Genomic DNA, 25,269 nt, shown 5'->3' with positions numbered 1-25,269 from the left:
TTGAGAGACAGGTGGCATGCAAGTTTCCTCAATCATTATGGTTGGTCACACAGTCAGCCAGATGTTTAGACTGGATTTGGCATTTTTATCCTGCTATCGAGTCCTTCCCAAGGACAGATGTGGTTGTTCGATGGCGTTCAAGGTCTCGTTGCAGGATGGGGGCTGTTCCAAGCAAAGCTGCCTTTTCCAATGGACTGGGGGTGGTTTTGTCAATGCTGATGGTCTTCAAGGGCTGCTCCAGATGTTTTGGGATTGCACCCAAGGCGCCTTCAACTATTGGGACTATCTTTGCTTTCTTTTGCCACCGTCGTTCTACTTCTATTTGCAGGTCTTTGTCTCTTGTGATTTCCTCCAGTTCTTTCTCTTCTCTTCTGCTCTCTCCAGGCGTTGCAATGTCCACCATCCAGACTTTTTTGTCTTTCTTATCAACAGTTGTTAAGTCAGGGGTGTTGTGTGATGGGTGCTGTCTGTTTGAATTCTAAAGTCCCAGAGCACTTTAGCTTCTTCATTTTCTATTATTTTGTCTGTTTTGTGGTCCCACCAGTTCTTGCTTGCAGGCAAATGGCTTATTATTATTATTATTATTATTATTATTATTATTATTATTATTATTTTCTTTCAGTGCAGGGCCCTAACTGTTCCCCTTTCCCTTCAGGGACCTGAGGGTGGCATTTCCCTCTCCCACCATTATCCTTAAAACAACCTTGTAGGGTAGATTAGGCTGTGAAAGTAATATTTTTCGAACCATTTAGGGAGCAACGGAGACCTTCCAGCAAAGTGGAAATGAAATTCCCCAAAGCAAAAAAAAAAAAATACAACTCCAAGCCAAAGCTGTAATACAAAATCAGAAAACCGAAGTGGGAAGGTGAAGGGCCATTTATCCCAAGGAGAACGGCTTCAAGGGGATTCGGCGAGGCAGGAAGAACAGTGGCCCCATTTGCAGAACAAATGGAACAAGTCAAGCGAAGCCAAGCAAGCTAAAGGGGTGTGTGTGTTTGTGTGTGTGTGTGTGTGTGTGTCCGTGCGTGCGTGCATGTTTTAATGGGTCCCAGCTATTCCTGACAATGCGGTACACATATGGAAGTGGCAAGGAATGTGAGCGGGAGGATTCTTATAAAGGATGGGAGCCCTTCCAAGCTCGGGGACGAGAAGCAGGCAAAGGCTGGGAGGAGCGCAGCAGACCGCGGTGCCCGGTTCGGCTTGCCCTCGCTGCCCAAAATGCTGTGGGTCTCCACAACTCTCCTGGTCCTTTCCCATGTAAGCTGGGTCCCCTCCGTGGAGGGACAGTCCCACTCGGTCACACCTAGTCTGTCTCAGAAAACGCCTGGGGACACCCCAGCAAACTGGACAACGGCTGTGCCCCAAGCAGTCTCTACTGTGGCTTCCACAGCCAGGGCCAGAGAGGAAAACGGCCCGGGGCCCACAGCACGCATCGACCTCCCAACAACTCTTCCCAGGGGACAAGGCGACCCGGACGTGCCACTGTCCACCAGCAGTGCCACGAGATTGAGGCTCTCCACTGAGAAACCAACAGACAGGAAAGGTACCCGCCTCGCATTTGAGCATCAGATTAAGGGGGGGGAATGGGAAGGGAGGGGGTGATGTGGCTTTTGTGGGGGGTCCGCTGTCACCTTTTTGAACATGGAAATTAGAATGCATGGGAAAGTATTCCATGGAAGTCCTAAGAAAAGAGGCAGAAGGAAGGTGGCATGTGCCACGGACAGCAATCTGGCTAATACGAGAATCCACGCTAATCCTCAGTCAGCCAACCCCTCGTTGTGATGATGGGAATTGTAGTCCAACACATCCAGAGGACCTCAGGTTTGAGAAGCTAGTTTGATAAACGGGAGGACAGAGTGGGCTGATGAAACAATTCTTGGTTTCCCCAAAGATGATCCAAACCAACTTTTCATTTTGAATTGTTATACATGTATATATTTAATTACAGTTACTTTTCCGCTGCTTCAGTCAATAGGATCTAAGCAGCTGACAAAAGCTAGCAGATAATATCAACCACCACCTAATCAAGGTCAAGAAAACGTATAAATATAATCCAACCTTCCGCGAGAACAAGGATAAGACCCATCACCAGACCCATCATACAGCTTCAAGGGGGCACTGGAGATTGACGCTGCCCAGTGTAGCTGAGTCCAATGCCAACTCCTTGAAGAGGGGGCACACCCGGGCCCCCTTCAGGGATCTGGCATCTCTGCTTCCCAGGAGACTTTCGCCATGGCCTGGACCCAACTCCCCAGCCCCTCCCCAGACCTCATACTAGCCAGGATCAAGCCTACTGGTGGCTCCCCAAGATCATCTCCCCAAAGATACTCAGCTTCCTCAGGATCAAAATCCCCCCAAGTGACCACACAGGTCTGTCCTTAAGTCGAATTTATATCTAAGTCGGAACAGTATTTTTGTATAATATTATATAAGTCAACGTTTCTCAACCTTGGCAACTTGAAGACGGGTGGACTTCAACTCTCAGAATTCCCCAGCCAGCATGGCTGGCTGAGGAATTCTGCGAGTTGAAGTCCACCCGTCTTCAAGTTGCCAAGGTTGAGAAACACTAGTATAAGTAGTACTGTGTAATGAATTCGAACCATTGTGTATTTAACTCGAATCATTGTGCATTTAACTTGAATTTTGCTACAGTAGGCTTTGTTCTTAACTATGGATCGTCCTTAAACGGGGCATTCTGCATTTTATGTCTAATGCTTCATGGTGGTAGTTATTGCATTCACTGGGTTTCATTCGTCTTATTCTTCTTGGTGGTGCCAATCTTTGCTATCAAATCAGCCACATAAAAGAGAGGCAGAGCTTCGATTGCACCGCCGTGGCCACCATCTTGACTTTTTTGACCGCACCCTTTGGACACCCCCAGTGCGATCCGTCCCGCAGCCTTGAATTGTCCAGCGGGCTGTCTTGGGATGTGAGAATGGATGGTTGTTTTCTACAGCAGACGGGGACAAGGGGTTCTCTGGGCCAAGACTAACTTTGACCTGCCAGAACTGCATCCCAAAATGGGGGAGGAGCTGGGGGAGAACTGGGCGGGGCCAAAGCCTAGACGTCGAACGAGACAAATGGGGAAATGATTCCGCTTTTAATTGCAATGACTGAAAATGAAATACAGTTCCTAGGCTGATTCCCCGTAATGTTAATCCGTTCCCCACCGCTAGAATCAAAAAGACGGACGCTGGGCACCAGAACCAAAGTTTGCAAGACCCTCCTGTTTTGCATCTGTTCCGCGGCAGACCAGACTGTCGGATCTCAGGCACATTGTGGTTCCAACAGGCCCTTCCGGATGGCCGGCCTCTGGGAATGACCCTGTATATTGTCCGAATTCCCCGGTTCTCCACAGCTGTTGTCTCCAACCAAGTCTCCTTACCATTTCTCCTCTGTGGGAACCGCTCTCTCTGCTGGGAGCCTTAGCGGGCAACGGAGGCCGACTCGTTCCCTGCAAGCGTGGCCGTTTTCAAGGCTGTTGGGCAGTGCCAGTCAGAAGAGTGCGACACAATCCTCTTGGGTTGGTTGGCCCAACCCTTGAAGGACAGCCCTGTTAGTCTACGGGGGAGAAACATCAGGAGGAGCCTGGTAGCACCTTGTCTGACTACCAAACGTTCCTCAGCGGCAACTCACGAAAGCTGGTGCCTTGCAATCCTCAAAAAAAGGGCTTCCGGACTCCTGCCAGTCCAACCTACCTCGCACGGTTGCTGTTCTCAGGAAGAGAGCAGCACAACACCCATCACTGTGAGCTCCCCAATTGAAAGCCCAATATTAATCCACTGCCGTATTTCTCAACCTCAGCAGCTTTAAGCTGGGTGGACTTCAACTCTCAGAATTCCCCAGCCAGCATGGCTGGCTGGGGAATTCTGGGAGTTGAAGTCCACCCAGCTTAAAGCTGCTGAGGTTGAGAAACACTGATCTAATTAATAGATGCAATAATAAATTTAGAGCAGGCTTGGAATTTTCCGCTGAGCCCTAGCCTCGGTGTGCCTTGCCTGCAGGAGGGGGCTCTGTTTCCAGAGAAGGCTTCCTTCTCGCCTCTTGCCAGCTCCCCCCCCCCAGCTGTGCCAGGGGCTCCAGGTTCAAGCCGGCTCGCTCTGCTCTTCAGCTGCCCGCTGGACGGAAGGCAGCTGTTGCAGATGGAGCTGGGCCAGGATTGCACAGAGCAACCCTGTCTGCAAGCCTTCCCATCTCCTCTTCCAGCCCACGCGGCTCCTCTCGGGGCTGCAAAACGCTTGCTGGGGAATCCAGGGCGCTGGGCAGCTCCCAAAAGGGGAAAGGAAGCCTCTGCATCGAGATGCAGGAAGCATCTTCTATCATGCCCTTCCCATGCAGCCTTCCTCGTGAGAATTAGCCAGGGGTTTGCACATGTTGCTTTGCACGTGCACGGTGGGATAGATCCACATGTGCGCACTTGCGCACAAGCATCTGTGCACTGGTCTGCTGAAGGAGAAGGTGCCCTACAGTTGGGCCTCCGCTCCAAGTGCTGGGAATTCAGAGAGTTGCCTCTCAAGGCAGGTTGAAGAATGCTGGTCAAATGGTTACAACCACTAGCACTCTCGTTTGGCTGCTTGGCCTGCAGTGAAAACGCTCCATATTTGTTGATCAAACCACAGGCAAATAACACTTCAGTTAAAGAAATGTTGCATCTTCCCTAAAACACAAAAGTAAACTTTCCCGCCAGCAAAACTGAGAAATTTCTGGCTTAAAGTTTTAGTCAGTCATCAAGGGCAGCGCTCCCCAACCTGGTGCCCTCCAGGGGCACTGAATTATACTATGCCCACCCAGCATGATGGGACATGCAGTCCAGCCAATCTAGAAGCAACGAACAGGAGTGGCATTAAGAGAAGGTTGAAGAGGGCTTCTGTAATCACAACTAGCACAAAATCTAAAGAATATAAAGTCGAGGCTTGGTGATGTAAATCTTGGTTGCCAATTTCTTACATTTTGTGCTAGACTTGATAACAAACGTTTTCTTTATATAAATCTCACTTTCCCATCCATTTAAGATGCTCAAGACAGGGAACCCCAGGTAAGAAACAGAAATGCATTGCAAACAAGCAGGGTGTGGTCAGAAAGTCAAGATGGTGACCCTAGTGATGCGATTAAAGCTCCCGACCTGCTTCGGATGTGCAAAACCTGCCATCTTGACTTTTTGGACCATATCGTTTGGGCAGCCCTGGAAACAACATTTATGAAATGATAAAAGGCCTCCCTAAATAATAACCTGAATTAAAATCAACTTGTCTTGCCCGGCTGGCATCTGATAGCCATGCCCGTTGCATCTCTCCTGCGCAGATTCCTAGACATCCTCCAATTCCTGCAATGCCCTTCTGGGTCCAGCTGTGCCCCCTTTTCGGGGACTCTCCTTGGCTGCAGAGTCGCCCTTTGCCCTCCCGCTTCTGTGAGCTTCAGGGGACCCCATCCACCCACCCAAAAGGAGGAAGGAGATTGACCTGCTGTGTGGTTTTACCTTTCCCCAGCTGTGAAAAAGCCTCCCCGCGTCAAAATAGTTAAGAAGAAGGTTCTGAAGAAGACGCAGAAGACGCCAAGCCCAGAAACTGCAACCAGAGAGGCAACACGTAGGTACTCGGTTCCGCCTCCCATTCCCTCCTCCACCCAGAGGGGTTGCGTAGGAAGGTTGTGTAGCCCCAGGGACAGCTCTGACCCATACGTCATCCTCCAGAAGGTTGGACTGCAACTCCCATCACCCCAGACAGGGCACCTTTGGGGTGGGACCGGCAGCCCATCCCCTCTGGAGGCTGCTGGTGGGGGGAGGGGGTTGCAGACACCTCAGGGGCTTCAGACGCCCACCTCTATAGTAATGGGAGAAAAATCCTGGTCTCGTGTTATGGAGTCACCAAGGAACGTCCTCAGAAATGGAACGCTCCTGGGTTAATCTGACCAGGAAACAGTTTTTCTGCAGGCCAGCAGAAAATTGGTGCATCTGGGGAGCTTGAGAGAAGATGCCCTTAGGAGGTGTCATGGAATCACCCACCCACCGTCACCTTCCATCTGTCAGCCTTCAGCAGCTGCAGCACAGAGCAGCGTGTCAAGCTTTCCCTGGACTCATCAGGTCTAGAATCTTGAGGCCTGATCACTTTGCTGCTTGGGTGCCACAGGAAACATCTGCCAGGGCCTCATCCTCACCCATGGCCAATTTGCCCCGTGCTTGCACCGCTCATGCCAGGGTCTGTTGCGCATCTGGGTGTGGAGGATGCTGGAACACACAGCCCAGCTGGGCCCCGATGGCTGACTCACCATTTCAGGTGGGTTTCCAGAACAGCTTTAAAGAGCCCGGGGCTTGTGATGTTGTCCTGTGCCTTGCACAATGGGAACCTCGCATGGAAAGAAAGCGTGATTCTTTCTACGGGAAAGCTGCAGGCCCGCGTGCCCGGAGACACCAGTTAGGCCCTGCGGGCGAACGAAGGCCTGAATTTTTAGCCTTTTGCACAAAGGGACCCTCGGATTCTCGAATCTCTCCAGGCCAGCTTGTGCTCCCTCGGATTGTTCTTGGAAAGCCAGCTCTGTGCTTTTTCCTTTGGCTTTTCAGGCTTCATGTGGCACTGAGACGTTGTCTTTGGCTGCGGCACTGCCAGGCAAAAAGTTGGCAGGTGCTTACTCCCCCACAATTGCCTCTAGAAAGCTGGAGGTACCGAGCTTGCCAGCGGCAAAAGGGGCAGCCGTTCTTGCTGAATGAAAAAAGGGCCTTTCACCTAACAAACCAAAAATCCCACAAAAACAACAACAACAACAACAAAAACAGCAGGAGGGTTAAGACGGGGAGCCAAGTGGAGATGCGATCTCCTGTAGCCTTGTCTCCTCCCCATTCCCCTGGCACCCTACGTTTTTTCAATGGCTGAGAAGCAAAGACCAACTTTATCTTGCACTTTCAATTCAACAAAATGGTGCGTTTCCTGCAAGCTGATGGGTGCCGATGCCAGCCACAACAGCACTGAGGACTAGCAGCATGCACAGATCATGCATGTAACTTCACACACTTGAGCATGCTTTCGGAGGCAGGTATCACAAAAGAGGAGGACACTGTTGGGGCTCCCTCCAGGTGCAACGATGGGGGGGCGGATTGAGTGCAACAAGCCCGCCTCCTCCCACCCCGGTCCTGTGTTTCCAAACTCAAATTCTGCGTCTGTCCCCCACAAAATCAAATGCAAATTCTGCAGCGTGTCCTGCATTGACGTCGTCAGCTCCAAGAAAGGACTGACCGTTGGAATGGGCAGGGGTCCCATCTCCGAACAAATGGAGCGACTAAAACGCATGTTGACAGTTGGCGTCTTTTTGCCGGCGGTGGGCAAGGCTTTGCACATTTGGACGTGTCCTGCAGCTTTTAAAGTCCTGGGACTTTTCTGAAAAAAAGAAAAAGCTCTCGGCCTAAATGTGCTTGCTCTGCACAATTCCTCTGGCGGTTGCAGAAAGGACAAGGGGCCCAGGCAGGGATTTTCCAACAGCTCCTCTCTCCTAAAAAATTGCGGTCAGACGCCTCGTCACATTTCTGCCTGGACTTTTTTTTGGGGGGGGGGTTGACTCAGCCATGGCTCATGCAAGAGACAGTTGTGTGGTTCTCACATCCCATTACAATCAAAAGCAACCACATGCACACACAAACACAGACACTCACCACACTCGCGTTTCTTCTCTGGAACTTGGAACGGACTCCGTTTCTTACCCCATGCTGAGATACTTCCAGTACTAAGCCAAGTCCTTCTTCAGGGATTGTGATGTGGCCAGATGTTGGAAGAACTCCAGCAAAGGAGAACGCACAACAGTACCTCATGAGGCAGCCTGATCCACTGGCTACAGCTCCTCCCGAAGCAGCTAGACCTCAGCGAGGTGGCCTCGTCTACAGAGTGTGGAGGGCAAGACATCTCAAACCTGACCGTGGCCCTATGGATTTGGGGCCAGCTGTTCGTTGTGCAAAACCCAAAAATCCTGATTTAAGGGGAAGCAAGGGAGGGAGTTCACTGGGAGGGGGGGCTGGAAACTGAGAGAGCTTTCACCAAGCTGATTTTGTGTCATCTTCCCCCATCCCACTATTTTCCTTCCACCTTCTCAAACCAGAATGTCCTCCGCTGGGACTTGAGTCTCTGAGGGTGCGGGACTCACAACTGCGAGCTTCCAGCTTCAAGCGAGATGGACTCGGGCCCCACCGTGGGCGTCTCAACATCCAGGTAAGCCTCCATCTGGCCAGGATGCGCAACACTCAGTGGGGGAAACCGAGCAGGGCCACCATCGTTGGAGTTCACCCCGCACATGCTGCAGGACCCAGCTATTTTCTTGCATGCTGAAGGAACCAAACCATCACGTTAAGCCATAATTGGACTCGTGGGAAGGTCACTTGGGAGGTGAACAGGATGGGGGTGGGAACTGGTTGAGCTTCACCTCAATGGATGCTTTTCATTATGGTGATAGCACATTTCACCAAGGCTTGGAGACCGAGAAGTTGGCCTTGTTGACATGCTGGACATCACCCTGGGGCCATCTTCATCTGTTCCCTGAGTTAGAAGTGGTTCCTACATTATACTGCATCCTTCTAGAGCAGTGTTCTTCCAACTTGGCCACTTGAAGATGTGTGGACTTCAACTCCCAGAAAGCCCCAGCCAGCATCGCTGGCTGGGGCTTTCTGGGAGTTGAAGTCCACACATCTTCAAGTGGCCAAGTTGGAAGAACACTGCTCTAGTGGCTTCCAACACTTTAGGAAAACCATCTTAGGAAGGGTTGGCAGATGCAGGACAAACACCTGGGAACCCCTCCCATCTTTTGGAACTGCCAGAAGAAGCAGTGAGAAGAACGCTTGATGGGAATCAAAGCATCTTGGTGAAGCTTTGCCCATGAGGGCTAAGGAACCTGGGAACCAGTTTTTTTTTAGCCTGGGTTAGAGTCTGGCAGGTTGAGCAAATCCAGCCAATGTGCTGGGAATTGGGGCCGTAAACTTTACCAAATCCTTGGGGTCCTGCAGAAGATCAACACAAGCCAGGCCAGGTTCATTTGCCTTTCCTCTTTTCTGCGGACCTTCGGAGAACATCAGTGTGATGACACTTCTTCTAACAGCCCAAATGTTGTCAGTCACCAGATGAATCACCAGAAGTGTGTGATCTTGGCAAAACCCATTTCAGCGACCTATTTCAGACCCACAAACGCACCCAAAGGAAACAGTCCCTGACAACCGCTCTTCTGGAGTTGGGGTCCTCCAGATGTGCAGGGTTTCAGATCCTATCATTCCCAGGTCGCTGCTGTCTTCTGGGTCACAGATGAAGAGAGGCTTGGAGGACAGCTAGAGTTCAGAAGAAGTTCACGGGTCATTACTGAGTTCTCCACCCCACAGGAGCTGAGGGTTTTTTTAAGGGTTTAGAATTGTAACGCTTAATCCACAAAGCAACCATTTGATTGCCTAGAATTAACTGCAGTCAGTTTCATGTCGTTGGATGTACATATTTGAGGGTGAAACCAGGCCAGGTGGGTGGAATCTGATTACAAAAGTAATTTGTTCTCATGGCTGAGTTTGGTTGGATAGCAGGTCAGGGCCGAGTTTCAAGGGGGTGTTTGTGGGACAACCTGGCGGGTGGGGTCAAAATGAGCAAGATGGCTGCTTTTCTACATAGCCATGTCATGCACCTGAAGAGTACAGGAGGCTTGCATTGTGAGGCCACACCTGCCATCTTGACACCTGCCCCCCCCCCACTTTGGAGTATTTCCAGTTGATAAAGCTTCCCCTAAGTCACCCCATCAAACCAAATTCTTATTTACTGCTTCACGCCCATGAAGCCATCCAGCTAAGACTTTAGCCCAGATGGGTCTCCCATCTGTGCCACTGTCATCCCATTCCACCCAAAAAGCGATGCAGCCACTGACGGGGTTCCGATGCTCCTCAGTAGAGCTGAGTTCTTTTTTTAATTGAACCTCCGACGCCTCCAATCAAATCGGTTTGTCTTCATACCTCAAGCTGGAATCCAACGATGCCCTCTCCAAACCTTGAGTCGCTTTTCAAACTGAACCGGGGACGATTCGTACAGACCCATTAGGTTGGCTAGGTTGAGCACCACCTCCGCACACCTCCTTCTACAGCGGTGCGCCCCTGGGCGAGCATCTGCTCTGTGTTCCCAGCAAGCCAGAGGCGTCCGTGGGAAGGATGAATCGTGCGTTGTGATTCTGCAACTTAGGTGTTTGGGTCGGAAAGGGGGGCAAGAACAGAAGGATGGATCTGCGCTGGGACAAGAGGCGTCCGTCATTATTCCACGCTGCAGCTTGTTGCAAATGCCAGACCAGCCAGCTCCTTCCAGGTGGCTGAAGCAGGCCAAGCAGGTGGCTTCTCATCACCGTCCCACCCCTTCCCTCGTTCCTCCGAGCTGCACGTGGTTTTCCCAGCAAGCAGCGAAAATATAAAAAGTCCCTGCCACCGGCCAGTGCCAGAGGAAGGGAGGATGGCAAGCCCTCCCTTGGGGCAGCTGGAGAAATGGGGGGCGAGCAGCAGCCCACAGCTCCTTGGCGGCAGGATGGAGGGGGAGCTTCCAGGGACCAGGAAGTGAGTTAGAAGTAGAGTCCCTGCCAGGTGGAAACCCCCTACTCCACACCTCCAGCGGGGACTGCAAAGCTCTCTCTTCGGCATTTCCCCTTGAAAAGGAGTGAGTGGGTAATTAACCAGCTCGGCCTCTAAAGCCCGAGGCTTCATCACACGGTGAGGACCTAAAAGAGGGCGAATCCCTTTGCATAATGAGGACCCAAACATAATGAGGTCGTAACAGGGACGTCCCGTGAAGACCCCATAAGAAGATTTCCAGATTTTGTACTCTCTTTGCCTCCCTTCCTCCCTTAAGCAAGAGGATAAAGACAGAGCCAGAATGAAGGAGGACACCCTTCCTTCCTTCTTCTTGAGGTCTTTCTCTCCTGTGGCCCCAGAGCTCCAGAGGGGATTGTCCCAAATCTGTTCACCCAGTGTCAGGGCCTCCTCTTGAGGAGTTAATCCTTCTTGAGAGCTTGAGAAGAAGGCAGATACCTTCACATTTCACATAACACTTTGGATTTGATGGAGCCCACCAAGGCAGATGACCTCAGGAATCCAAGGGTGCCCGTTTCCCAGTGTAAAAGACAGAGGGAATGGCCTTGGGGGACAGGAGGAAGAGCTACTACCAAGGCAAGGGTCAGATAAGAGGGGCTTGAGCCCGGGCCAAGAAAGTAGTGTGAGTAAACATCTCAGACAAGCCCTTCCCAGTTCACACAAAGATAAACGGAGGAAGGGGGAAGCACATTCAGACTTGCAAGATTCTCTTAGTATAGCTTTACAATAAAAGTAGTTTTAGACTTTATGGCAGTGGTTTCTTGGTCTGGTCTACCTTATAGGGCTGACATCAATCTTGCAAGTCTGAATGTTTTCCTTCCCACCAATGCCAGAGCTGATCCCGGTCAGACACACATATACGCACACACATACATGTGTGCTGTTTTTCTGCCCCCATCTTTGGTCTTGGTGTCCTCCTTAACATTACCTTTTCCTCTGCTCCACTTTCCTCATGCCAGTCTGGAATTCACGACGGCGATTTGTACGATGGGGGTTGGTGTGCAGGATACGACGACAAGGACCAATGGCTGGAAATTGATGCCAGGCGGCTGACACGTTTCACCGGGGTCATCACGCAAGGGCTGAATTCCATCTGGACGTAAGTGTCACAAGGAGGCCAGAAGAAACCTTCCACCACAGGCAGATAAGCAGGTCCAGCTACGCTCAGCCTTTAATCAGGAGTCTGGTATCACCTTTTCAGATTAACACATTTTATTATAGGTAGTCCTTGAGTTATGACAACAATTGGGACCAGAATTTCCATTGCTAAGCGATGCAGTCGTAAAGCATGATGTCACATGACCACATTGCTTAGTGACAGCAATCCAGGCAGGCCCTGTAATGGTATGTGGGAATGACCACAGAGGTGCTGCAACGGCTGGAACTTTGAGGACCAGGCATAAGTACAACTCATTGCTACTTCAAACTTGCAAGACTGATGTCAGGCCCACTAGGTACACCAGATCAGGAAATCAATTCCACAGGAAAACTAAAACTACTTTTATTGAATATAGGTAGCCCTCATTTAACAATGTTAATTGGAACCACAAACTCCATTGCTAAGCAATGCAGTCGTAAGTTGAAAAACCATGTGACTGTGCTGCTTAGCAATGGCAGTTTCAGTTGCCGCCATTAAACGAGGACTGTTTGGGTTGTTAAGTGAAGATCTCATGTGATTGAGACTTCTGACCTCCTTCCAGCTTCCCCATTGACCTTGCTTGTGGGAAGCTGGCAGGGAACGTCGCAAATCGGGATCATATGACTGCAGGACGCTGCAACAGCTGTAAGAATGAAGTCCGGTTGTAACTACTGCTTGTTCAGCACCGTTGTAAGTTTGAACAATCACTGAATGAGTGGTCATTAAATGAGGACCATCTGTAACAGAATCATGCAAGTCTGATTGTGCTGGACCACCTCTTCCTTCTTATACTCCTGTGAATCAGGGAGGGGTCTGCCTGAGCCCCTTCTGAGTGTTATCTGGCTGTTCTGGACTAAAAAATGCTTCAGCCCCTTTTGCCTGGGGAACGATTCTTGCACATTTCGGTCAGGGACATCTTCCTTACTCTTTACAGATGCACGGAGTGAGCTTTCATGATGAAGTGAGCCGTAGCTCACAAAAGCTTCCGCTTTTAACAAAATTGCTTGTTTGAAAGAGGTGCTACCAGACTCCTGATTTTTGGCTACGCAGACTAACACGGCTCTCCTCCTACAATACCCTTAAGAAAATGGATTCTCAGGATGTTGAAAGTTTACTTGAAAGAGTTTGGACACTGGATGAAGTAGCACTGTATAAAGATGGAGGTGTGAATTCTCTCCTTTCCGTTGGCTCGTTTTGAAGAGTCTGTTTCTTTTCTTCCACCAGCTACAGCTGGGTGACTTCGTATAAGATCCAATTTAGCAACGACACTCATCGTTGGCAGCCTTGCAAAAATGGGAGCCAAGACATGGTGAGTCCAGGGGGCCTTGAACAAGCTGATGGGCTGCTTCCAGAGCCATGTGCAGGTGTAGAGGGAGGATAGGCGGATAGCACTTCCTTCCTGCAAAATACAAGTGTCTCCCAGGATTACAGCCGCAAGAGTTAGCCGGGAACCCACAGCTGTGTCCAAAAGAAGGGACGATCCACAGTGACAAATCTTGGCTGACTTGGAAAAGCATAGTAGGTTTGGACCTGATTAGCACCTGGATGGGAGACCACAAGGAAATCCTAAAATGTATAATAAGGAGATCAGAATAAGCAGATCAGAAACATCCAGAAGAAAGCAAGGGCAGACCACCTAGGTTTATTTCACCTTGCACCACAAAACTCTACCGTTGAAAAACAAGCCAGATTTTAAAACACCAGGACTAAATCAATTGGTTGATTAAAAATAAATAAGCAAGCAATGACGTAAAGTCCTATTGCTGTATTGTTGTTGTTTAGTCATTAAGTCGTGTCCGACTCTTCGTGACCCCATGAACCATATTGCGCCAGGCCTTCCTGTCCTTCACTGCCTCCCTGAGTTTGCTCAGTTTCATGCTCATTGCTTCAGTGATGCTATCTAACCATCTCATCCTCTGCCGTCCTCTTCTCCTTTTGCCTTCAATCTTTCCCAGCATCAGGGTCTTCTCCAAAGAGATCTCTCTTCGCATTAGGTGACCAAAATATCTGAGCTTGAGCTTCATTATTGATCCTTCCAATGAGCAATCAGGGTTGATTTCCTTTAAGATTGACTGGTTTGACCTCCTAGCAGTCCAGGGGACTCTCAAGAGTCTTCTCCAGCACCACAGTTCAAAGGCATCAATTCTTCGGCGCTCGGCCTTTTTTATGGTCCAGCTCTCACAGCCATACATATTGCTGTATGGGACTGGACAAAAATATTACTTTTGCTGGGCAAGTCAATTCAAAACTAGGTGCCGGGACCCAGTTGTAGGGCAGGAATCCAGAGCAAGGGGACACGGGTGAAAAGGGTCAAGTCACATCCATTTTACCCACAGTTAACAGAGATACCCAGAGATGGGCCTCTGTAGGTAACTCTGCTGATGATTCTGGAAGGATTAGGAGTGTCTGCAGTGGTCAGTGGTGTGATGGAAGCTCTGCCCAATTTTTATCTATAATGGATGAAGCTTCGATCACACCTTTGTGGCAACCATCTTGACTTTTTTGACCATCCCTGAGAAGGACGCTTAAACGACCAGCTTCTAAACCAGTGTTTTTCAATCTTGGCCAGTTTAAGATGCGTGGACTTCAACTCCCAGTATTGTCCAGCCAGCATCTAAGTTTGAAAAACCCAGGTCTACACCATTACAGCTCCAAATGTGAATTGGTAGATTAAACCAAAGGGCTTGCTGATTAATTGCTATGGCAGTTGCAAGTTAAGAATGACCGTGTTTGCTTTCTCAAGGCAGTTTGGGTGTGTGTGTTGCTTGCAATGCAAAATTAAAAGAAAAAGAGGAAAAATACTTGAGGCAGGGTTTCTAATTAAGATATATTCAAGAAACATCTGTATGTTTCTTAGCAGAAGGAACAGGAACTTGGGTTAATCTAAAACAGTGTTTTTCAACCTTGGCCACTTGAAGATGTGTGGGCATCAACTCCCAGAATTCCCTGGGCTGGGGAATTCTGGGAGTTGACGTCCACACATCTTAAAGTGGCTAAGGTTGAGAAACACTGGTCTAAAAGATTTGTTGTGCAGTGAAAGCATCAGGACACAAATTTGCTGGCATTCCAGTGCTCTGGTTTTTTTCCCCCAAGTTCAATCTTTTTGGGGGCTCCCAAGGTTCCTACCCCGCTTCTTCCACCCCCCACCCCACACCACCCTATCTCCCCTTTCCTTGGCAGCATTTCCTCTTTTAACCAAACCCAACCCTATAACTGAGCTGCATCTTGGCCCCGGGGGAGGATCAAAGATCCAAACCCAAGGATGTGCCAACTGAAGAGCGACTGGTAACTCCTCTGTTCCCTGCCAGAGAAATCGGGGGGGGCGGGGGGGGAGAACTGTGCCAGAACAGCATGGCAAAATGAGAGAGGATGCCAACCTGGCCAGGGAATAGGAACCGCTTCAATGAGGCCCTTGATTCCCGCTGGCGCAGCCCCACTCGGTCCTTCCTGCAGCCCGCTTCTGCTTTCCACCCACCAGCTTGGCTCTCACAACATGCCAATCTAGGCAAAAATGTGTTTTCTGTGTGTGAAGCTGGCCGTCCCATATGGCCAACTTTATTGTTGGGCAAAGTGATGGGAAGGCAGCAGTTGTGTCCTATTCCATGAGCCCCTGGCCTGACTGCGCCTCCCCCCCCCAAAATGGTGAGGAGTCTGGAAAGCAAGCCCTAAAGCAGTGCTTCTCAAACTTAGCACGCTGGCTGGAGAATACTGGGAGTTGAAGTCCACACGTCTTAAAGTGCCCAAGGTTGAGAAACTCTGCCCTAAAGGATTTAGCCAAAGAAGAGATGAGCGAGGGCAGGGGTGACAGCAGCCTTCAAATAACTTAAAGTTGTCACCTAGAGAAGCAGGCAGACTGATTCTCTATAGCCCCCCGGGGCAGGACCAGAACCGATGGAGGTTCAGGCAGGTCATCGGGAGGAACTTCCGGACTGTACGCGCTTTCAGCCAGAGGCACAGGCTGCCACCTGAAGGGGTGAGGTCTCCTTCGAATAAAACCTGGCTAGTTTTCCTCTGAAGGGTGTTGTTAGAACCTGCACTGAGCAGGGAGACTCGAGGACCCCAGCAATCTCTTCCACCTCTACGGCCCCTTTCTTTTCCTCTTCCTTTTTTCAATATCCTGGCTCAGCTGCCCAGACAAAATTTCCCCCAAGGGACGGCCTGCAATCTATGGCCAGTTTGAGAGAATCGCACGTTGCTCATCCAGGAGAAAAGGGCCACGGGGATAGGAAGGGGAACAGAAGCAGACACAGCTTCTCTCTCAGCCAAGAGAGTTTGGTGCAATTTACTGGTTGGAGGGTTGGATGGGTTGGGGGGATCAAATTCCCAATTATCTCTGAAGCTCGCCTGCTGATTGGGGCAGTCGCTGTTTCTCAGCCACAATCCCGCACCTCACAGTGTTGTTGGGAGGGGGAAAGGGCACCATGGATGATCTCTTTGGCTCCAGGAGGAAAATACATACATGCCACAAATAGGTTTTTTAAGCCATGGAAGATTTGGGGCACAGTCTGTGAGTTCCCCTGCAAGCAGTGCAGAAAATCCAACTGATTTGGGGCTGGGGAGGCAGCCCACTCTGAGCCCGACTCTGCTTCTTCCAGATCTTCCCTGCCAACAAGGAGCCAGAGACCCCCATCCTCAACCTGCTCCCCAACCCAGTCGTGGCACGTTACATCCGGATCAATCCTCAAACATGGTTTGAGAACGGGACGATCTGCTTGAGAACTGAGGTCCTGGGATGTGCCCTGCCAGGTAGGCCCCGGGGGCTTCGGGTTGGTGGGACTCTCAGCCACATGTCCTCGGCTCCCCCTGTGTCCCCCGCTCAACCTCTTTTGGAGTCCCACTGGCCCAGAGCCAGAAATCGTGGCCCAAAGTTTCTTCTCTTCCTACGACTCCGTTGCGGCCGACGGGCTTAGAAACTAGCAGGAGCGTCCAGGAAGAGAAAAACTGTCAAAGGGGATCCAGATCCTGACACCAACCGTCCCTGACGGACCCTTCTGAAGACATTTTCACCAAGCTTCTTTCCGAGGTGTAGGAAAGCAGGCCCATCCCCATTTCTGAATAATATCAATATTATACTTAAAGAAAACTACGAGGATCAGAATACCAGTCATGATCGTACGCCCGTACCTATCGTGACCTCCCCTCTTGCGTTAAGCAACATTATGCAAAGCCCAGAAAAAGAGGAGGAGCTTGTAAGGAAAACAATATGCAAAAATGGGATGCGTGGCGCCGATGCACATAGTCCCAGAAGTCTACCGCCTTGTCAGTTGTAGCCCCCTTCCTTCCACAGTGAGGATGTCCTTGGCCTCGTCAACTCTGCCCAACCGTGGCTCTCCAGCCCTTCCCTCCCGCTCACCCCCTTTCCTCTTCCTTCATATCCTTCTTCTGCAATTCCAACCTCCTTTATTCCCTCTCTGTGGCCAGATATTCACTGCTTTCACCCAGCTACTCACTTCTGCATTCGATCCACATTCATCCACTACCGTTGTGGGTTTACCCCAGAAATGCTTTTTTCCCCATCTCCTTCACTGGTCAGTAAAACGTCTGTCCAGTTTTAATCTGACCCTCCTATGTTTCTGTCTAGATCCAAACCACATCTATCCGTGGGACCCCACGCCTGGCACCAGCGATAAATTGGATTTTAGGCACCACAACTACAAGGAGATGAGGAAGGTCTGTTCTTTCTCGCCAAAGGCTCTTCCTTGGCTCTCTTCTCCTGAAAACCACCATCCAAGCCATCGGGTGGCATCGGGTGGCATGACAAGGGAACCATGAGCCATGTCGACCAACTTCACGGGCACGAACTGTGCCAGAATCTGATAGATAGAAAGAGGATTGAAAGTCAACTTGCTTGCCCACTAAAATTCCCCTTGGGTAGAAATATTCTGAAAAATAGGAGCCCGTTTATCTTTAAAAAGTAGTTTTGCCTCAAATTATGCTTTTCTTTTGATTTCCCATTCAAAGACATTCTCAAGGGCTCATTTCAACATCTCATAGGACAGGATGGTGGGGCAAATTAGAGGGTTTCCCCACCCCCCAAAATGTTATTTAATGTTTGAAGGAAATCCAGCTTTAGATGCTTACAAAAAAGCCCCCCGGGCCTTCTGTTTCCAACCCCATCCGCCTGCCTTTCCTGAAACGGAGGGAGAAACCGTATCCCCTCCCCTTCAATGCTCGGATTTCAGCAAGCCAAGGTCTAAAATTGATCGCAAAAACAATTCTCTCCTGGCAGCTGATGAGGAAAGTCAGCGATGCCTGTCCGAACATCACAAGGGTGTACAGCATCGGGAAGAGCTACCTCGGCCTGAAAATGTACGTCATGGAGATTTCGGACAACCCCGGGCAGCACGAAGTAGGTGAGCGACCTCTCAGGCTGCCCCCTCCCTTTGCGGAACGAGAGCTCCGTTGGAGGCTGCAGAAGAAGGGCACCGCGGCTCGCGTTTCTCTGCCCGTCGGGTCCCGACGGTCTCTCTCTCTTACCTGTCCACCCCCAGAGAGGCCGTGGGGAGCCAGTGCTGAGGTCCACCAATGGATCCCTCTAGAAACCCCCCGGGGGGCGTCTTCCCTTCATCCTTGCAGGAGAACCAGAGTTCCGCTACGTGGCTGGCATGCATGGCAACGAGGCCCTGGGCCGGGAGCTGCTGCTCAACCTGATGGAGTATCTCTGCCAGGAGTACAAGCAGGGCAACCCTCGTATCCTGCGGCTGGTCACCGAGACCCGGATCCACCTGCTGCCCTCCATGAACCCGGACGGTTACGAGACGGCCTACAAGCTGGTGGGTGGAGCGGTGGCCCCAGGTGGGGTGGGGGGCTTCTGGAAGGACATTCGGGCTCGGGGAGGGTCTGCAGGGCAGCGTGCAGGGCCCAAGGTCGAGAGCCAGCATCTCGAGGCCAGGCTGAAGGAATGCCAGCTGGGACCCCAAATTGCCCCAGGGGATCGGAGCTGGCACTCTGAGCCAGTGCAAAGGAGACGCGGAGGCCCCAAAGGGCGCTTTCCCCGAGTTCTGATCCACCTCCAGCACTGCCATCTGGCCAGCCGTGACCTCATCTTTTTCCCCTTTCTCTGGGCTTTAAGGGAAGGTGTGGGGTGGTCTCCGTTCAGGGTGGAAAAACAAATGATAATTGGGAATGGCGGGGGGAGGCTTAATAGACGCATATGAAGCAGGCACAACATGGAGGAGATAGGGAGAGAAGAATTTTGGCAGCACCGGTCTCCAAAAGCTAAGCAGAGGTACGCCTGGTTGGTACTTGGATGGGAGACCACAAGGAGATCTCAGGGATGGGGAAACATTTTGAGGAAGGCAAGGACCCACCATTTCCATACTGTGCCAAGGAAACAGCAGTTTGTGTAGTCCTCAGGAATGGCGCTCAACTCAAGAGAGACTTTTTCTGTGCTCCGGTTGGAGGTCATTCAGTGAAACATATTGGTGATGGCAGTCCGATACACAGCAGCCCCCCCGGGGAATGGATAGCGGGTGGCTCAGCTTATAAGGGGAATAAGCAAATGAAGGGACCAAAGATCCATCAGCAGCTTCTGAGCTATGCTGACAAAATGGAGCCCCCATGTCCAGAGGCAGTCTATCACTGAATCCCAGTTGCTGAGAGCAAACAGTGAAGCAAGGAGGAGCCCAACAGGCAAAATTGTCACTTTAAACCTTACACTGTCCTTCAACCACCCCATCCGGAGGGCACCGGGCTGGCTCTCCATCTCCCCCTTTCTCTCGCGGCTCTGCAGGGCTCGGAGCTGTCCGGCTGGGCGATGGGCCGATGGACGTATGAAGGCTTTGACCTCAACCACAACTTTGCCGATCTCAACACGGCACTCTGGGATGCCGAGGACAATGAGCTGGTCCCCCACAAGTTCCCCAACCACTACATCCCCATTCCAGAGACGTACACGTTCCCCAACGCCACGGTGAGTCCCACCTCGATGCCCCTTTAGCTGTGGCTTGGCCAGGATGCCCGGTTTCCTCCATCTTTGTGGCCGCTCTCCTTCCCTCCCTCGTTTCAAACACACCTCTGCCACTGCAATGGACCGACAGGATAAGCTTCCGCAGGATTCAAGTCCTCACTGAGGGGATGTGAAACAAAGCGCACGTTGCTTTGAGAGGCTCTGAGGCCAGGACAGCTGACAAAGATGGCATTGTACCAGCTGATGCACAAACACCCCCATGCATCCTTCGTCTTTCCCACCTCGCAGAATTCAGAGCGTGGGGACGTTGGGCCTCAGGACCACTCAGCCCTGCAAACCTTTGCTAACCTTCTCGGTCGCTCCTTCCAGCTTGGAAAGAGCCACTGCTGCGGAGATCACCGCCACCTCTTGGTGCGGCGAAGGTGCCCCAAAGAACTGCAATGGATAACCCTCAAAATGTGCACACAGACTGTGCAGTGGGATTCCCCCAACCCACTAGGCCTGGCTAGTTTTCCGCTGGGGTCCTCTGTGTGGGCAGCTTAGCGGTTGAGGCGAATCCCATCTATTTGCTTAGCTTATAGATCCATTTACGTGTCCACTCAGAAGGGGGCTTAATTCGAAACCACAATGAGTGCACTGCATGACCCCAGTTCATGTGCTGGCGACAACTCCAGTCCCTTGGGCGCCGCAAGGGCATGCAGGCAGGCGCACAGGAGGCTGTGCGCGCAAAGGGCAACGTTTCAGGGGACTTGCAGAGCCGCCCAGGGTCAGAAGGAGGCTTTTCTGGCTTCAGAAAACTCTCCCTCCCCTTCCCAACCGAGCTAGCAAGGAAGGGGGGGGTCTCCGTTTTCGCTTACGCTGATCATTTTCCACGGCTAAGGTTGCCCCAGAAACCCGGGCGGTTATCAGCTGGATGCAACGCTACCCCTTCGTGCTCAGCGCCAACCTGCACGGAGGAGAGCTGGTGGTGACCTACCCCTTCGACATGACCCGCACCTACTGGAAAGCCCAGGAGCTGACCCCGACTGCGGATGACCCCATCTTCCGATGGCTGGCCACAGTCTATGCCACCTCCAACCTGGTGATGGTGGACGACGAACGCCGGCTGTGCCACTACGATGACTTCATGCGGGAGGGGAACATCATCAATGGAGCCAACTGGCACACCGTGCCGGGAAGTAGGTGAACGGGCCCTCCTCGAGAGGGACTAGCTGCTTGGACCGGTTGCAAACACTGCATTTCTTTCCCCAGTCACATTCTTCAGTACAGATTCACTCTTTGCACCTGACCCTCTTTATGCAATTGCTCCACTGGACACCTCCCTGTAGGCTTCACCAGGAATTTCTAGCGTAAATTGGGGAACACGTGAACTCCTGACGCTTCACAAAAGTGTCTGCTTTTATTCTGACGCTATAAAGTCATCTGAGGTTCTTCAGGCCAAATTACTGCCTTCTATTAAATGTGGAAACCCCCTTCAGACTTCTCTGGAGTCAGGAGCGAAGCAGGGTCAGGCACAAATAGGATTAGGAGAGAAGGCCACTAGGAACTCTCAGAGCTGTAAACTGCACCAGGAAGCTGCAAGATGCCCCAGAAGCCGACAGCAGTAATATAAGGTGGCATTGCGAGGAAGTATGGCACAGGATTGGGGAGACTCAAGTTCCAGTCCACCCTCAATGGTGGGCTTCAGGAATCTCTCTCTCTCTCTCGGCCAGCCTACCTTACAGGGTCACTGTTTTCGGGAAAAACTGGAGGAGGGAATGGCCACAGCATCCACAGTAATCCACAATGACACCAAAATGATGATTCAGCCCAATGAAGTCATCATACAAATGCTGCAACTGCGCCCTGCGCAAATGCCACGTAGATGTAGGGACATTTGATTTCATATATTTATTTGTTAGATTTATACGTCTAACAAATAAATTAAGTTCAAGCCACCCAAAAAACTGCACGGATGAATCCTTGCTTGCCAGGAGCCGAGTTCCCCTCGAAGGAGACTCGACTTATCAAAAGTTGCCCAGAAAAATCTCCCCAGATTAATATCCAAAGACATAACCCAAATGAGCAAGCCATTGCTCTAGTTGTGCAAATGGCTGACATTTAGTCTGGACAACAGCCTCAGTCCAGGATGAGATGTAGAATTAGATTCTAAAAAAAAAAAATAATCCGATGCCATCATGAATCTCTAATAACTTGTCTTACTTTAGAAAGAAAAAATTCTCCAACGTTCTTAGGCTTTTTAGAAGACATTTCCAAAGCTCTTTATTAACACAAAGGCAAACCTCTCTAAAAGCCCCAGAATTAATGTGTAAATGAAACTTAATTGGATTCAAAAGGCTCCACGGTGCTTTGCGGCCGCCCAACCTAATCTGCTACACTGGAGTGGCTCTGCTTCAATTCACCACCTGCTCAATATGATCAAAGCTTTGTTGAATCAAAACAGCTCTTTCATTATTTTAAAAAAAAAAGACCTTGTCAGATTAGCTCTAAAATCAACTGAAGGTCTGCCTTGGCCCAAGCAACATGCTGGTCGTCAAAATTCAGGAAAACGTGGGAGCCTTTGAAATGATCCAGCTGAAGGTTAAATCAGATGCTCTTTATCCTTCCATTATTAATGGTCCAAATCAGGGTGGCATCTCTGTGCCCTCCACCACCACGTTTGTGTTTCCCACCTTGGTGTCTTCTTGACGGGCTGGGGTCGTAATATCCAACGTTCCCCACCATCCATGGTTGCCAAGATGAAGAACCCTACCTTGAGCTGTTCCCTTGGCCTCACATCACTGATGGTCCCGTCCCCATCAGAGGAGGTCCCCAAGGATCAAAGTGACGTCTGCTCAGGTCTTCCTCCCTGCAGGTATGAACGACTTCAGCTACCTCCACACCAACTGCTTTGAGGTGACGATCGAGCTGTCCTGTGACAAGTTCCCACACGAGTCGGAGCTTCCCCAGGAGTGGGAGAACAACAAGGAGTCCCTGTTGCTGTACATGGAGCAGGTAGGGGGAAGGGGAGGGACAAGGGGTGCATCAACCTGGGGTCGTGGGACAAGGTCCATCCTCTGAGAAAGCCTTCCGGAGGTCCAGCCACGGTGACCATCCAATTAGCCGGTCCTTGCATATTTCATACGCAGGTTTCATTGTTGCAGAAGACTTGAGAACCATGAAAAGTGGTTTGGATAGTCTGCTCCCTGCTTCAGCGCTGGGTTCCTGAGCCACCAAGAAAAAGGACAGAATCTTCTGTTATTTGCGGGGTCTTCTGCTCTCCCTTCGCACAACTGGCCTCTATATGGGGACCTCCGGCACTTTCTTAAGACTTTTCCTACCCTTCTCCTGATTGGAGAAAGTCTATTAAGATAACCCAAACAGGCCCTACTCCTGAAGCTGTAGAAATGAAGAGAGGTGCCAGATGTAGGGAACAAGAAGGAGCAAGCCGCCTAAGGGCCACCTTCTCTTAAATCGCTGGCCCGCCCCAGAAAGGGGTAGGATTCCCACAACCAGAGTTATGGCAGAAAACCTCCCAAAAACCGCTTCTCCATCGGTGCCATTCCTCCTGGCACCAATGGAGGAATGGTTTTTGGGAGGGTTTTCTGCCATAATCCTGGTGGCAGGAATCCTATCCCTTTCCAGGGCAGGCCAGCAATTTAAGAGCTTCAAAAGGCAATGGATTTTGGCAGAGGACGTGTTCATTCCCTCCACTCCTCATCCTTGCACGCTATAGAACTGATCTCCCACCCTCTGCAACTGACAAAGCAGCATATATTAAATCTAATATGTCTTTGACATCGCTTTTGTCGGGCAATAAAGCAGACTTCTCCCAGCTGGTACCCTCCAGGTGCGTCAGACTACAATTCTCATCATTCCCAACCAGCAGCCCCATTGGTTGCAGGCCAACACATCTGGGGGGCGCTGGCTAGAGTGACCAGATTCCACTTTTGTGTTTGCTGCTTGGTGGCTCGTTCCGTCGTCTGCACACGTCTTGGCGCACGCGGGTTTTTTAGTTCCAAGCACCAACCCCCGGATGCGCTGGCTAATCAGACGTATCGTTACAGACCCACAGAGGCATCAAAGGCGTCGTCCGAGACAAAGACACGGAGCAAGGCATTGCAGACGCCATCATTTCTGTCGACGGCATCAACCACGACATCAGGACAGGTACGGAAAGGCTCGGCCATGGCCGGTTTTCGCAGCCAATGCAACAGCCCCGCCTAACCCGCCCCGGCTTGATGCTGCTCCCCGTTCACCCCTCTTCTGTTTGTCCGCCGGCAGCTTTCGACGGGGACTACTGGCGCCTGCTCAACCCCGGCGAATACGAGGTCACGGCTGCAGCTGAGGGCTACCACCCTGTCACCCGAAACTGCCACGTCTATTACGAGGACAACCCCACCATCTGTGACTTCCACCTGACAAAGACCCCAAAGCAACGCCTGCGAGAGATCCTGGCCAAAGGGGGAAAGGTCCCCAAGGACCTCGCTTTGCGCCTTCGCCAGCTTCGGCTACGCAAACTGCAAGCCCAGAGACGGGTGCAGTGAGGGGAAGGGAACACCTCCAGACGTTGCCCCAACTAGGACGTGGCTGTCGGGCCCTTTTTCAGCAGGAGCCCTTTCAGTTTTCAGAGACGGAGATCATGCCTGTCCTTGGCCCACGGAAAATGAATGCACTTCCTGGGCTTTCAGAACAACTGATAAATAGTAGCCTGGCATTTACTGAGAAATATTGTTGATAGCATCATAAATACCTGAACATTTCTCCTTCCTCTCCCTTTCTCTTCTTCCTTCCTTCCTTCCTTCCCTCCTTCCCTCCTTCCTTCCTTCTCCAACTCTTTTCCCCCTCCCTCCCTTCCTCCCTCCTCTTTTCATTCTTTCTCCTTCCTTCCTTCCTTCCTTCCTTCCTTCCTTCCTTCCTTCCTTCCTTCCTTCCTTCCTTCCATTCTTTTTTTCCTCCCTCCCTTCCTTCCTTCTTTATTGGTACTGCTCCTTTTAAGACAGACTATCTGGGCTCTTTAAATCACACCTCTATAATCCTTTCTCTCTTTTCTGTCTGCCTTAATCCCAGAATTTCAGGAGCTGCTTGTCACTACTTAAAGAACACCATGTGCTCTGCTCACAGACAGAAAACCTCTCTTCTGTGTCACTTCATCTATCCCACAGTTGAATTCTGGACTTAAAAACTGAAGATGCAGGAAATCCTGCCCAGGTGTATCTTCATTTGTTCTATTTCTGTTCAATCTCTAATGCAGTGTTTCTCAACCTTGGGAACTTTAAGATGTGTGGACTTCAGCTCCCAGAATTCCCCAGACAGCCATGCTGTCTGGGGAATTCTGGGAGCTGAAGTCCACATATCTTAAAGTTCCCAAGGTTGAGAAACACTGCTCTAGAGGGAAATCACTAATGCGGGGGGGGGGCAGGGGTGGAATGTTGAATAAGCAAGGTGTTGCAGTCTACTAAGGACAGATTACACCTTCCCCAACTTAGTCCCCCCCACCCCCACCTGTCTCTATATTCTGTATAGTTTTCTTGAACCCCGAAGATGGGAATGACGAAATATGTCACAGCATTGTAACTGGCAGGCTGGCCCTGGCAGAATACGCTGTGCTTTTCCAGCTCAGAGACCACAGAGTGCCTGCGTGCAACGTCTGGGGGTGGGAGAAGGGAA

General features: G+C 50.8%; 1 protein-coding gene across 1 annotated transcript; it reads left to right on the top strand.

Moving 5' to 3' along the window:
* Nucleotides 1-1,110: 1,110 nt before the first annotated feature.
* Nucleotides 1,111-24,915, top strand: CPXM1 (carboxypeptidase X, M14 family member 1). Its single transcript, XM_088133233.1, has 14 exons — nt 1,111-1,543; nt 5,487-5,585; nt 8,080-8,189; nt 11,533-11,672; nt 12,936-13,020; nt 16,307-16,457; nt 17,293-17,381; nt 17,941-18,064; nt 18,288-18,484; nt 19,444-19,623; nt 20,501-20,798; nt 22,475-22,614; nt 23,667-23,769; nt 23,884-24,915. The coding sequence occupies exons 1-14, from the start codon at nt 1,219-1,221 to the stop codon at nt 24,144-24,146; spliced, it is 2,304 nt and encodes a 767-aa protein (XP_087989359.1). The 5' UTR covers nt 1,111-1,218; the 3' UTR covers nt 24,147-24,915.
* The last annotated feature ends 354 nt before the right edge of the window (nt 24,916-25,269 follow it).

The sequence above is a fragment of the Python bivittatus genome, unplaced genomic scaffold (assembly GCF_059951505.1).
Source record: "Python bivittatus isolate LINGU-HERP-01145 unplaced genomic scaffold, Pbiv_v1 ctg000070_np1212, whole genome shotgun sequence".
NCBI lineage: Eukaryota > Metazoa > Chordata > Lepidosauria > Squamata > Pythonidae > Python > Python bivittatus.
Note: the sequence above shows the minus strand (reverse complement) of the source record. Positions and strands in the feature narration are given on the sequence as shown.

Bases quoted from the DNA above. Each gene is read 5' to 3' on its own strand.
- CPXM1 (XM_088133233.1), top strand. From the start codon at position 1,219: ATGCTGTGGGTCTCCACAACTCTCCTGGTCCTTTCCCATGTAAGCTGG. The intron at 1,544-5,486 runs GTACCCGCCTCG...ACCTTTCCCCAG, and splicing joins GAAACCAACAGACAGGAAAG to CTGTGAAAAAGCCTCCCCGC. The intron at 18,485-19,443 runs GTGGGTGGAGCG...GCGGCTCTGCAG, and splicing joins ACGAGACGGCCTACAAGCTG to GGCTCGGAGCTGTCCGGCTG.